This window comes from Dunckerocampus dactyliophorus, chromosome 16 (genome assembly GCF_027744805.1).
Source record: "Dunckerocampus dactyliophorus isolate RoL2022-P2 chromosome 16, RoL_Ddac_1.1, whole genome shotgun sequence".
Taxonomy (NCBI): domain Eukaryota; kingdom Metazoa; phylum Chordata; class Actinopteri; order Syngnathiformes; family Syngnathidae; genus Dunckerocampus; species Dunckerocampus dactyliophorus.
Window position 1 is genome coordinate 405,965 of NC_072834.1, and position 14,996 is coordinate 420,960.

General features: G+C 43.3%; 1 protein-coding gene across 5 annotated transcripts in view; it reads left to right on the forward strand.

The window, feature by feature from the left end:
• Nucleotides 1-14,996, forward strand: part of abr (ABR activator of RhoGEF and GTPase) — a 118,595-nt gene that overhangs the window by 96,392 nt on the left and 7,207 nt on the right. For 4 of the 5 annotated variants that reach the window (XM_054755025.1, XM_054755026.1, XM_054755027.1 and 1 more), the window contains 2 exons: nt 12,006-12,065; nt 12,220-12,329. In XM_054755025.1, the coding sequence (XP_054611000.1) occupies nt 12,006-12,065; nt 12,220-12,329 (170 nt within the window). Of the gene's footprint in view, nt 1-1,657; nt 3,490-12,005; nt 12,066-12,219; nt 12,330-14,996 lie in introns of those variants that run through there. The other variant, XM_054755029.1, reaches the window with a different exon arrangement.

The following is a 14,996-nucleotide window of genomic DNA, read 5'->3' on the forward strand; positions in this document are numbered from 1 at the left end:
ATGCGTGTGAACGCCTCGTAAGAACAGAAGAGTCAGCTCGGCACACCCGTGTGACCACCATGAACTATTGTGGGTCAGACTAATGTTATCCTGGCACCTCGCTTTAATGTTGATAGTCTGCAATAAACGTCTTGTAGGGTGGAGCTGTGGTTTGGGGGGAGCAGGCGATTCTAGTAAGTGCGGCGGTATGAACCCGAGCGTTGCGTCTGCGTGTCTGTCGGTTTTAACAGCGTAAATAAAGCATGAGCAAACACCAGGCTGCAGGGAGCACCAGATAGCGCATGCATGTGTTCACGCCGTCATGCTGGTGTGATGGAGCGTGATGGACTCTGGGTGACCCCGTCTTCAGACGACTGAAGGAGTGAAGACTGGAGCGTGGGGTGACCTTGGCTTTCTTATCATTTGAGGCAGGGAAGACGACCAATGGTTGCAATGCAGTCACATAGCTGCTGCAGTTGTTGAAAGAATCACACAGCAAGCGGCGAATCGCTTTGCTTCAAAGTGGCCAATTTCAAATAGCGCAGAAGTAAGGAGCTTCTAGCTCGCTAGCCTCACTCCAAAAGGATTTAACCCTCATGATGTCAAAAACACATGGATTGTCCAAAGTTGTGGCCAGCCATGATTACGTCATAAATAATTAATAATAAGGATTTGCTTTGGGAGCGATAACACAAAGCTCAGTTCAATATTTTCACCTTCACCAATCCCTCGCCACTTAGCGCTTCGAGTTCTTGGGCTTCACCCAACCACGCTTTTTCCAAAAATATATTAGTTCATAGGTCATGCTGTTTCATGGTTGAATATGGCCTGTTATTAGTCACAAAAATATGCATACTTGACCAAATTGCATGTCTTTTTTGTCTAAATGAAGCATTTTCAATCATAAAAATGGCAAAGTTACAACATAAAAGGCTTCAGAAGACTCATTCAAAGATGAGTTTGGACACCCCTGCTGTAGTGTATAACATACTGTACATAAGGATATACATAAACAGGATATACTGTACATATAGGATATACATACACGGGATATACTTATATAGGATATACATATACGGGATATACTTATACAGGATATACTTATATAAGATATACATATACGGGATATACTGTACATATACAGGATATACTTATACAGGATATACTTATATAGGATATACTTATGTAGGATATACATATACAGGATATACTTATATAGGATATACATATACAGGATATACATATACGGGTTATACATATACAGGATATACTTATATAGGATATACGTATACAGGATATATATATATACGGGTTATACATATACAGGATATACTTATATAGGATATACATATACAGGATATAAATATACAGGATATACTGTACATATAGGATATACATATACAGGATATACTTATATAGGATATACATATACAGGATATACATATACGGGATATACATTTACAGGATAAACATATAGGATATACATATACAGTATATACATATACAGGATATACATATACGGGATATACATATACAGGATATACTTATACAGGATATACTTATATAAGATATACATTTATGGGATATACTTATACAGGATATACATATACAGGATATACTTATATAGGATATACATTTATGGGATATACATATACAGGATATACTTATACAGGATATACTATATAGGATATACATTTATGGGATATACATATCATGGATTTCATTCCTGTTCTTTCTCCTCCAAAAATACCTTATGTCTCCCTGGGGGTTTTCTTCCCTCTCGTTCCCCCATGCACCCCCAAAAATAATGTTTTCCCAGACATTCTTTCCAAAAAGTGACGCATGGAGCGTGTATGTCTGACTTCCAAAGCTTGGGGGTTAAAAATACACTGCGGTGGGGGTTCAAACCAGCCTAGACTGTTGTTTATCTTCTCAGTTGAAGACTGGCGTTGCTGGACGCCGCAGCAACAAGCTGCAACATCTGGCGCCACAACGCATCTACTAAGTTGGCTTGGTCATGTTTAGAGCCCGTGTGGGCCGACGGCGTTCTTACTTAATGTTCGCACCGCTTTGGTGGCAATCACACGTGACGACCCAGATTCACTTTCATCATCTTTGTGCATCAGTCTTCATGACTCTCACGTGCTGACGCTCTTGAAATAACGTGTAGCGTCTCTCACAGCGGGACGCTCTGATTGGTTGGGCACTTTTTCAAATAAGAAATAAAAGAAATTTCAATCCCGTTTGCTGGCCCTTCTTTTGGAAGAAGTGAAAGCTGAAGACAAACTGAGACTTTGTTGTTGGATGCTTGCTAAACGGAGGTCTCACGTTCAAACTCCAAAATGTCCTCCCAAGATTTTAGATTTCTTAGATGGGGCAGGGGCCCCACAGCAGGTCCGCAGCACCTTGAGAAGAGCAACACATGTCGCTCTCCAAAAGGCTGGAAAAAGTCACTAGGGACGTCGCTAGCTGCCTTTTTGGTAGAGCATCTGGAGGGTCTGGTTCCTTGCGGTGTGTAGGTAGGTTTGTGTGTTTGTGGATCCTTTTTGAAGAGCAAACGGCACTTCTGAAATGAGGATGGTGATGCCCTCTTGATGTGACTGGAAGGACTCGGGCGTGTCTTTGCATGACTTTTCCATAGCATCAGACAGGCGTGGCATGAAAAGGGTTAAAGCCCGCTGGCACATTGGCAGTGAATGACGTGAAGACACGCCGTCACGTCGTAGCAGAAGGCTCAGTCCTAAACGGAGGGGAGGAAAGAGGAAGATGGCATCAGATTTGTAACTTTTGCTGCAGTTTTCTACCGACCGTACGCGTGAATCATTCCCGCTTCCACCGCTGACTTCCTGGCTGGTGTGACCAAGTCTGGGAAAGGTTGACGCGAGGTCAGATGGCTCCACAACATCACAGCACATCACGTCAATGCTCGCTCACTGAGGGATCCCTCCCACTCTTTTGGAGGTGTGTCCACCAACATCTGGAGAAGCGAGGCCGCTTCACTCCCCTCCTCTCTCTCTCTCGCTCCCCCCCGCCCCCACGCTGTGGTGGTAGTCCAACTGCACACGGCGAGGAGATGTGGGCAGCTGACTGTGGCTCAGGCTTCTACGTGGAATTGCAAGATTATTAAAACCATGGCGACGTCGTGTCTTTCTGCCATTTTCCTTTTTAACATTTTTGAAGCAGAAATCTAAGTGAATCTACCAGATACTTTTTATTTTTCTTCTGTACCTTCAAGTGAGGCTAGGAGGGCATCCTACCCTCCTCCTCTTGCAGTCACACCTCCTCCACCTGCATCTCGTACGAGAGGGAATCTGAGGCTCCGGGATGACGGAGATCCTCGTGTCGGATGTAAACTTGAACTCGGTGTGCGAGCATCTGGAGCAGCAATGCTGCTTGGAGCACAACCAGCACAACCGGTCCAGCCAGCCGCAGACCCCCGTGCTCAAGAGGCACACCAACACCGGGGCCAAGCTGTGGGGTCACGTCCGTAGCAAGCTGCTCAGACAAAAGGTTTCTGGTCGCCGCATGCACGCGCACATACACGCACATACACACACACACACGCACGCACGCACACACACACACACACTGCTGCTTTGATCGCCTTTCTCTTCTACTTGTAGCTCCTCCCATCCATCACCTTGTCTGGTCCACCTGTCTGCCTCAGCTGAGTGTGGACCTCCGCATGCGTCTGTCATTCAGTGCAGAATGGACGGATGTGAAATGTTCGGATTGTTTTCAGTTGTTGCTTCCTGATTTGAGCTTTGAATGATTTTAAGTTTGTGAAATGAAGCCAGTTGGTGCATTGATCCTCCATCGCACAACTCTGTTTGTTACGTAGCAAAGAGGTGAGGCAACATGTCAAGTACACCTGTACTCTACTTCCTTGGCAGATTAGTGCCCCCTGGAGTGCAGAGCTGATCCAATGCCTCTTGGCATTTCTCAAGGTTGTCTTCACTCATGAAATATCACACGTCATATCACATGTCATTGCACCCTCACTCTATCGTGGTTTGTCAAAAGCTCATTCATCAATGGCTGCTGTTGCTGGTTGAATATGGTCTGTTATTAGTAAAAAAATACAATTTCTGTGACATGTTGTGTGTGCCTTTAAGAAGCGGGTCCTGGTAAGTGACGTGTGTGACGTCAGCTAGCGAGAGTTGACTGTGGGCTGAGTGCTAGCAGCAGGTTAGCAGTGTAGAGATCGGCCGACAGCAGCTGCTGTGTGAATGTTCCCTGCATGTTAATAAATAAAGCGATTGAAGTGCATCATGAGTCTACTTAATCACAAACAGTAGCAGTAGAGTGGAATTCTACACTGGTCTCTTGGTGTCAGTAAAGTGTGCCTTCCATGCCGACATACGTGCTACCACACGCACAGGCTGTGCAATTTTGGCCGTGGCTTATGGGAAATGTAAGGCCCGCTTAACGGGACATTGATGAGACATTAGTCACCAGGAAGTATGCTGTCAGTGCTAACGTGTGAGTTTATCTTACCTTATGTATGTCTAAGAAGGCTTATTTCCCATGATTATGTCTACTATATTGGGTAATATGAGTGTAAAGGTGACTATAGGGGTGTTATTTCAGAGGGCTCTAATAATGGTTAAAACATATTAACAGGTTTACTATGTTGTAAATACAAAAATATTATATTATTATTATAATATTAATATTGAATCCTACTTCGCAGAGATTCACTTATCATGCTGCACTGTGGAATCAACTAACCACGATAAACGAGGGACAACAATATATTGATATCGGCGCACGAGTGAGACCTGATCAAACTGCGCTGTCCTCCACAGGGCAACAGGCTTGCTAGCTCGGTACGTCCACTTTGTGGATTTATTTTCAAGTTTGTAAATAAGCAATTTCAGGGCGCAGGGTCTTTCTTAGAAAGTCAAAACCTACAAAAAATTGGAATTTAAGGCCTTAAAACTCTAAAATTCTTGTAAAATCTCATAAAATATCTTAAATACGATTTTGATTAGTCTTTCAAATGTGTTGACATTACGTTTACTTCGAGGAAACAGCTGTCATTCTAACATTTTTTATTTTCTTTTTCATTTTAAAATAAAATTGAAATATGAAGAGAAAAAAGTAAATAAGGAAAGAATGATGTCATTTTAGCAGCATTATGAGAAACAAAAAATCAAGTTGTCATTTTTGGAAAATCAAGTTCAATAAAAAGTTGTAATATTCTGGGAATAAAGTCAAAATGTACTAAGATTATTTGAGAAGAAAGCTGAAATCTTTGGAAACAACAACAGCAAAAATGTCAAAGAAAGCACCAAGAGTGAAGTTCATAGCAACAGTAGGCAGTACCTTGCACCCCCCTCGCCAAGCTCAGATGCACTCAAATATTCAGGTGGCCCTTGCATCTTTGTGGCCCTCCGTTTGGACACCCCTGCTCTAAAGTGTGTTGCACTTTGCAGTATGAAAATGTCTTGTTGTGCTTATTTTGTGTTTGTTGGTGAAATGCGTCCAGTAGTGCAAGAGAGGCTTGTGAGGAATGATTACTAAAAGTTGTACTTGCAAGATAAAAAAGGGTTTCGTCGTGAAAGGCTTCTGAGCCCCCACCCACAGGTGCTGCATTGATCCTTCCATGCCACCACACTCCCCCCTTGGTCTAAATGTTAGCAGACGGCATGAGGAAGGTTGCATTTGTTTATTTCATCCCTGTCCAAGTGTGCACTGAAGTCCCATTCATGCACTCGCTCACATTCAAAGAGGCGTTTGAAAGGCACTTTGTATGAGCACACTTTTTTCCCTCAGCTCGGTTCCCTTTTCATCCTGTCAGCAACAATCCTCCCTTTCTTTCGTTTCTGCCTCATCATGACGGTGATTGCTGCTCGTCAGAGAATCACATACCTTCTCCGTTTGAAAGGAGCGTGACGTGGATATCTCTGAAAAGGAGGATCCTCCAGAAGATCCCATGTTCCACTTCCACGTTGAATTACCCAGCAGCGGCCACTCCTGGTTTACTACCTTGGATGACACCAGCATCTCATGCATTGTTGGCCATGATGCATGTGCATGTCAGTCTCTTTAAGGCTAAAAAAAGGTATACAGTCATACCCCGGTTTATTGTGATTGATTGGTTCCAGATCCGACTGTGATAAGTGGATTTCCGTGAATAAATCGATTATTTTCGTAGTTATAACATAGGAAACCAGTTTCTGACCTTCTAAATATGCCTTTTAACATCATCAGACCGTCTAGACATGAAATAACACCCCTACAGTCACCTTTACACTCATATTACCCAAAATAGTAAGACATACAGTACTAAGAGAAAATAAGACATATAAGACACAAATAAGACACAGGGCCATGTAGGTTTGGATTTTATTCTCCCTTAATAATAAAAAGTTTCCTTTAAAGTGTTGAGTTGTGTTGTCATTGAGTAATATTTCCATTTGCTGAGGATGTGCAAGAAAATAAGACATCAGGAAGGGGGCAAATGCTTCTTCACACCACTGGACGTTTATTCTACATACCATCACAGCATCTTTGAATGCGCCTTCGGCATGCTTTGTATTTGTGGTTTAGATCATTTAGCCATTTTTATGCTTGAAAATGCTTCATTTAGGTCAAAAAGGTCAAATATGCTAAAACAGTTAGGCCGCAGTCACCCAAGCACCAGTGGCGATTTATGAACGAATATATTTAGTCTGTTAGACTTCACGTTCTTTGCTTCATGACCCGTTTGCCGGATTTGTTTTTGTTTTCTTTGCAACATTTCAGCCAGCTCAGCGTGGCAGAACAATGGATTGTTGTTGCAGCTTACCCAGGAAAGGCGACTAGATTCCACCGCTATCATCAGCGGTCATCCCACTTCCTGTCCCGGCTGCATTTTGGCTCAAATACCTTTGAGTGCTTTGATTAGTGCTGATGAGATATTAGGGCTTCCAAAGCCTACCAGCGACCTAACGGACATTTGTATAATGTAGGTTGCATATGGAGGATGATGCTCTGGTGATCCCAGTGCATGTACGGATGTGTCTGCTATCTAGCCACATACAGCCAGGTCAATACATCAGTCACTTTGTCAACTCCACCAAGGAAAGCTACCTCGGGATGACCTAATAGCTTACAAATGGTGCGTGATGTTATGCTTGAACAGTCAGGTCACACAATGTTCTTGGCCGTGTGCAAAGCAACCAAAACAAAAGCATTGCTGGCTCGCACACTGCAGCCAAGGCAGTCTTGAAGACTCATCAGAAGGAAAAAATGCAGCCCTGTTGTTAATAATGACTGATTTTGCTACTGTGCTAGAATAAATCACACATTGTGTGGTTTCTGCTGCCAGCAGCAGAGCTAATCTCCCTCTTGTTGCAGGATGATGTAGTGAAGTGAATGGCTGTGACATCATGACGTTGGAATACCGTGCACTGGATTCATTCCATCAAAAAGATGCTTCAAATCTCTTTTTATTAGTCAAAATATGCAAGTGTAAGCAAATGTTCAGGCATAAAACAGCTAAATGAACTAAATACAAATAAAAGGCACTGAGAAGATGCACTCAAAGATGATGTAAGGATATGTAGTGTCCTACACTGGTCACTAGGGGTCAGTCATGCTTGTAATGTTCGCTGAGACGCACAAGCACCGCACTTGATTGCTGGTAGGTTTGTGTGATCTCACAAGAGGCGCAATAATCCCTAACACGGGCTACTTTTTACAAGCTAAAACTCAACTCTGAATCCCCGATGTCACTTCCTGTCTCCCACATTTACAGCAACACACATCAGCAACAGTCTTATTTCTGTCTTAAATTGCGTATTTTCTCTTATTGTGTCTGCTATATTGGGTGAGACGAGCGTAAAGGTGACTATAGGGGTGTTAGAGAGCACTAATAATGTTCAAAAGTGTATTTCGAAGGTCTTTCTGTGCTGTAAATACAAAAATATTGCATTTAGAAATAAGGAATCCTACTTTGCGGTCGGGTGTGGAACCAATGAAGCGTGATAAACAAGGTATGACAGTACTCCACTCCACTCCAGTACACACCGTACCATGTTTTATCACTGACTGCACTTCCACAAATCATAAGCCTCGGCCGCCTCAAAGTCCTCACCGATTGGCTCGGACGGCAACATGGCAGCTAAGTTAAAAGCGCTCACATGGCCAGTGTGACATCAGCTGCTGTTGGGGGGGGAAGAAGCATACATGCTGTTGCGGTTCATGGCTCTACAAATACTTCTCTTGCTTACGCGTTGCAGTGGTTCTTTTGCAAAATGTATGCAATTTTTACAAAACAATTTTTACCACATTCAAATGTATGTATAAAAATGCAGCTTGGTTTAGAGAATCCAAAATGGCAGCTTTATGGCAGTGACATGCGGTCAGGGGCTCACCTGGAAAATACAAAACTCAGCAATAACATAAAATATGACCTCTCTCAATTCCAGCCTTTTTTCAAAAGACAAGCCCTTCAGTCGCGCCCATTTTACACCATTTGGACGGCTCTTTCAAGGCCCACAGAATATTGTCTTGTATGGTTTTAGAAACATGGAACCTACCAAAACAAACATTAGACTCCCGTCTTTCATCAGAAAAAAAAGTTTGTTTCTACCTTTTTTCATTCTTTGGTAATCAGCAGAGGAACATACAGTAGGTATGTTTCAGGAAAATATCAGTTCCCAACTAGAAAAGTTGGGAACTTTTTGTTGTTTTTTGTTTTTTTTCCAGAAAATCAAATGCATTCAATATACATGCTATGCTTTGCTGCATGGATGAATGAATTTGACCGCCAAGATGGAGGATTATATACCTAAACTCACCAGGAGGTAATCAGACTTTTACAACAAAGTAGCAAAGCTTTCCCTGGGGAAGGAAAGGCCGCATGTACTTTACTTCATATGCAAATAAAAAGGAAGAACTAAATAAATGGGTCTTTCCCATTGGCAGGGCATTTTGGAAGGTAACGCCCACAAATAGTGAACCTACTCCAGCAGTTTTTGTCTTCTTTCCTGTCTGGAGTAGTCATACTGTATGTTGTAGCGCTCAGGCCCCACAAACAGGCCTTGTCACTGGAATAAAGTGGTGGTTATGTGAAGCCCCGTAGCTGCAGGGTTGCGTCTAAGGAAGTCCAAGCTGCGTGTGTTCTGTATGGCAAGTATGTAGTGTGTATGACACTGTTGTTTCCCTGAGCAGCTCCTTCAGCAGCAGATTGTTACACCCACGGTGTAAGAAGGAGAGGTTCCGCAGGTCCTTCATACCGACCTCTGTCAGGCTCTACAACACCTGCACCACCTGAACCATGTTGTAGTCACTATGTATTCTTTACACTGTACTCTTTACTTGCGTATCTTGTTTGCTTGCTGCTGTAACAAGTAAATTTCCCCGCTGTGGGATAAATAAAGTACATACATACATACATACATACATACATACGTACATTATCACATTACATTCTAAACAATGAGCATTATCCACTTCAGGAATATTTTGGAGATGGAATACAAACATATATGTTCTTGGTTTGCAGGGGACACTTACTTTCTTTATTGTCTATTTTTTGGCCTCCTATAGGTTTTGCTGCGTACAACCTGGGGTGTCTCAGGCGTTGTCATACAGATGGACTCCAGCACTGTGCTAATCCACCATATTTATTTCAGTGTATCGTATGGACTGGCCCATCCATGAGTTGTCATCACAAATAACGGATCCCTGATGGTGTAACGGCACATGCGTCTACCTTTCATGGCGGGAGGGGCATCTGGCATCACCCAAAACCATCCATGTGATTGACTCGCTGTCCATTAATAAGCATCCAAATATCTATCTATACATAACCGTTACTGTTATTAGCCTTAATAATTGCAGAGGAGCCAATTTCTTTTGATTCCATGCATTTTTTTGTTTAAATGTCATATTAAGATAATATACATGTATGTAGCATATAATAAACATTTTTTTTTACATTTTTACTGATCCTTAACTCATTCAGTACCAAAGACTTATTGATATGTTTTTAGAAACCTGAACGCACAATGTTTTTTGGAGCAAGAGGGAATAAGAGGTGATGACGCAACTGCACATTAAAAGATGTCACCGTTAAGCCATAAAAACAACCACAAGGTGGCAGAAGTGCATTTGATAAGACCGCAGCATGTAAAAACACACTCGACAGCAAGGAGGAGGTGGAAGAGTGCGCAGGAGTGCAGCGTGCAGAAGGTTACGCTTTGTAGGAACATTTTAACACATGCGCACACGCACGCACGCATGCACACGCGTACACACACAGTTTGGTTCCAAATGTGAAAATTGTAAATTAGATTTGGGTAACACTTTACAATAAGGTACACAAAATGACAGTAGTTAATGAGGAAGGAACCTACCAAACCCTAACCACTACTCATTAGTTCCTCAGTAATTACTCTACTCATTAGTTCCTCTAAACAATGCATTGTTATTTGGATGTAAAACAAGCCTTTTTTGTGTTGTTTATGTTGGTGTAGTTGTTTAGACATTTCAGCTGTCGCAAAAGCAAAAAAAATATAAAAGTGAAAGTTATGCTTGAAATGTATCTTTTCACAAAAAGCTGCTTTTTTAGTTGGGAACTGATATTTTCCTGAAACTTACCTATGTTCTACTGCTGATTACTAAAGAAGCAAAAAGATAGAAACAAACCTTTTTGTTGTGATGAAAGACAGGAGTCTAATGTTTGTTTTGCTAGGTTCCATGTTGATATAACCATAGAACACAATACTCTGTGGGCCTTGAAAGATCCGTCCAAATGGTGTAAAATGGCCGCTACTGAAAGGGTTGTCTTGTGAAAGATGGCTGGGATTGAATGACTTAAGATCCAACAACGCAAAAAGTCAATTCTTTCCATTGTACGTCCTGGCTAATTGATGACTTGTAAGGGCTGAGGACATCCATCGATTCATCCCTGATGTTTGCTGCAAACTAGTAAGGAGTGTTGAGCGTGTGTTGGGGTTGGCGTCACTGAGTGTAAAGCTTGTTTTTACAATCCTATTGGGCAGCATTCATGTTTTGGGAGGAGGACAGGGAGACAAAATATGATGTACTTTCCTAAGCAGCACCTCCTCGTGTCAGTCGTTGTGTAAAAGTCTCAATTGCAGTCATTAACTGTACCCCCCCATCTATTCCATTTATAAATAAGGAACCCTACTGCACGGAAATTCACTTATCACGAGGGAGTCTGGAACCAATTAACCGTGATAGACGAGGGATTTCTGTACTCACTTTTGTTGCCATCCATCCATTTTCTTCTGCTTACCGGGTCCAGGTAGCGGGGGCAGCAGTCTCAGTAGGAAGTCCAGACTTCCTGGTCCCGGGCCACCTCCTCCAGCTCCACTGGGGGGTCACCAAGGCGTTCCCAGGCCAGCTGTGAGACATAATCCCTCCAGCGTGTCCTCGGTCTGCCCCAGGGCCTTCTCCCGGCCGGGCATGCCTGGAACACCTCACCAGGGTGGCATCCGGACTGGATGCCCGAGCCACCTCAACTGGCTCCTCCTCCTCTACTCTGAGCCCCCCCCCCCCCCCGGATGAGCGAGCGCTTCACCCCATCTCTTAGGGTGAGTCCAGCCACCCTACAGAGGAAACTCATTTCAGCCACTCGTGTCCGCCGTCTCTACTTTCGGTCGGGGCGTAGACCCACCACCTGCGGGGGCAAGCATGAGGATCCGGTGCAACGTGCTTTGGGAGGCGCTTGGGGGCGGATGCCTGGGCGACCTGGTCTTCGGCGGCCAATTCCGGTTCTTGGGACTTTAGTTGCATTTTAGACATGAATGAATAAACACTGGAAAAGATGGTCAGAGGTGAAGTCTACACAGAAGATGCATTTTTATAAATGAGTTTGCACTCACAAATCCAAAGTCATCTTTCTCGGAAGCGGACTCGTGTGGAAACCTGACTCAGGAACACACGCAGCGCTCGCAGATGCTGAGATATTTTATCTGCTGATGCGGAGAACTTGCGTGTTAGAGTAGCGTGTCTTTATCTGACCAGCGCGGTGATTCTTATCCTCGTGTCTCTGTTGTGTCTTGCAGCTGGATCCTCAGACGGTGCAGTCCAAGAACTGGCACATGGACGTCATCGAGATGAACGGGGTAAGATGACACAAGCATTTTTGTGTGGCTCACATCCTGTTTACAAGTTTATCTCTGGAAGTACGTTTACAATCACACTGCCAGCCAAGACAGGCGGGTGGTGGGGGCCATGTGTGGGTACTGCTCGGTGACACTGCTGGCTTTTTGGCTTCAGATCAAGGTGGAGTTCTCCATGAAGTTTACAAGTCGGGACCTGAGTTTGAAGAGGACGCCATCCAAAAAACAGAGTGGTGTGTTTGGAGTCAAAATCAACGTGGTGACAAAGTAAGTCAAAACAAAATATCCTTACCTGGGGTGTCCCGATACGACTTTTTCACTGCCAACACGATACTGATATTGCAGCCTCTGAGCATTGGCTGACACTGATATCAATCTTCATGCTGCTTTTGGTGATGCTGGTTCACATGCACGCTGAGATTGGTCGTATTCAACTTCCTCCGTTTTGTGCCACCACGGGAAACTCATGCATAACAAATTTTGCACTCAGCTGCAACGTTGTTTTCAGACGTGAATGAAAAATACACACGGCCGACATCAATCCTACTCTTTGCTGCTGTAGCACTTTAGCACTCTGATCACGTGGGCTGTGCTGGAGTGTTGAATGGACTGCTGGTATCAGAGTGCTTATAGCGGAGATTTCAGATGCAGGCCGATACAATCCGGTTCTGTTTTTTTTTTTTTGGGGGGGGGGGGTGTTTTTTTTGCTGATATTGGACCGATATCGATATGGGATTGGGATACCCCTAATCCTTACCGTTGTAGTGACCTTTCTGCCATTCCAAAAGGCTAAAGGCTGGTGACCCCTTTTTGACGTGATGGTGATTGTTTGAATAATCCACCATCTGCACTGTGAAATCAAGGTCCAAAGTGCTTATTTTAAAGCAGGGGGGTCCAAAGTGCGGCCCACAGCTTGTGTTTTATTGGCCTGTGGTACGTTGTAGAAATAAAATTCAACCAAAAAAAAAAAAGGAAAAATAGAGCAAAAATGCAAAATGTAAAGAGAAGAAGCTGAAATGTTGCTACTAATAAGGAAAAACAAAACTAAGCTACGTCTTAGCATGCAGTGTACACAAAGGCTTCTTGTAGCCTTTTTACAAGAGTAAAAAATACATAAAGTGGCAGCTTTTCATTTTCAGTATGCGGCCCTCGGAGGAAAAAGTTTGGACACCCTTGTTTTAAAGGGACTCCATCCAAATTACATTTTTTTTCAACCAAAAAAAAAGTCTACCCCCACCACCACCAGCTAGCATACGTATGTTCCCAATAATAATATTTTTCATAGTTGAATTAAAGGGCGTCACGTGGATGAAGCTGTAGAATGAAGGTTTCCAACATCATCATCATGTGTCCACACAAAAGCAGCCTCAGAGAGACGGTGTTGACGTTACACACGGATGCTATACATTCAATGATAGCTAACGTTAGCAGCTAAACTTTGCCAAAGTGCTATCATGAGCTGACAGCAAGTATGGTATGTGCACGTGTGCACATTGGAGTGTTGGCGCCCTCTAGGCAGCTGGAGGAATGTGCTGCATCCAGTCCCTTGAAGTCATATCAAGTCAGCCCTCGTTTAGAGCAGCTCATTGGTCCCACACTCGACTGCAATACATGAATTTCCACCACGTAGGATTCATTATTCATGAATGGCGTATGTTGGTAGTTATGGCATAGAAAACCTGTTTACCATCTTCTAAATATGCTTTTTAACATTATTAGAGATTCAAGAGATTCAAGATTCAAGAGAGTTTTATTGTCATGTGCATAGTACAACAGCAGTTATACTATGCAATGAAAATCTTATTCTGTTCATTCTCCCAAGAAAAGAAAGAAAACAAATGAAAGAATAAGGACATAAGAAACATAAACACATAAACATATATACCAATAAATTAAGCAACAACAACAGAAGAGACATTAATACAAGTAAATAATACAAATAAATAAATAAATAAATAAAGTGCTATGAGTGTGTGCGTGTGTTGCGTGCGGCGTGTGCGAGTGCTTCGTTGAGGAGCCTGATGGCCTGTGGGTAAAAGCTGTTTGTCAGCCTTGTGGTCCTGGACTTCAAACTCCTGTAGCGTCTGCCTGACGGTAGGAGTGTGAATAATGAGTGTTGTGGATGTGTGCTGTCCTTGATGAGGTTGTGTGTTCTGCGTAGGACTCTAGTTTTATAAATGTCTTGCAGTGAGGGGAGGGCTGCCCCAACAATGTTCTGTGAGGTCTTGATCACCCGCTGGAGTGCCTTCCTATCACGTGTTGTACAGTTACCGTACCAAACAGTGATGGAGGCGGTAAGGACACTTTCCATAGTGCATCTGTAGAAGCAACTCAGGATTGTGGTGGACATGCCAAATTTCCTCAGTCTTCTCAGGAAGTACAGTCTCCTTTGGGACTTCTTCAGAATTTGTTGGGTGTTGTGAGACCAGGTGAGGTCCTCGCTGATGTGTGTGCCAAGGAACTTGAAGGTTTTCACCCTCTCCACCTCAGTCTCATCAATAAACAGGGGTCTATGCGGCTCCTTTTCCCTTGTTCTTGGGTCGATGATCATCTCTTTAGTCTTATCTGTATTGAGAAGGAGATTGTTATCACGACACCAAGCTATGAGGTCCGCCACCTCTCTTCTGTATGATGTTTCAACACCACCAGTGATCAGTCCGATGACTGTAGTGTCATCTGCAAATTTAATGATGCTGGTGTTGTTCTGGGAGGCCACGCAATCGTAGGTGAAGAGCGTGTAGAGGAGTGGACTCAGCACACACCCCTGTGGGTGTCCTCTAGACATGAAGTAGCACCCCTATAGTCAGCTTTACACTCCTCTTACCCAATATAGTAGACACAATCAGAGAATAGAAGACCTATTAGACATAAATAACGTAACATAGACTCACACGTTAGCAGCTCCTTGCTGTTTTTTTCTGGACAGCGTACTTC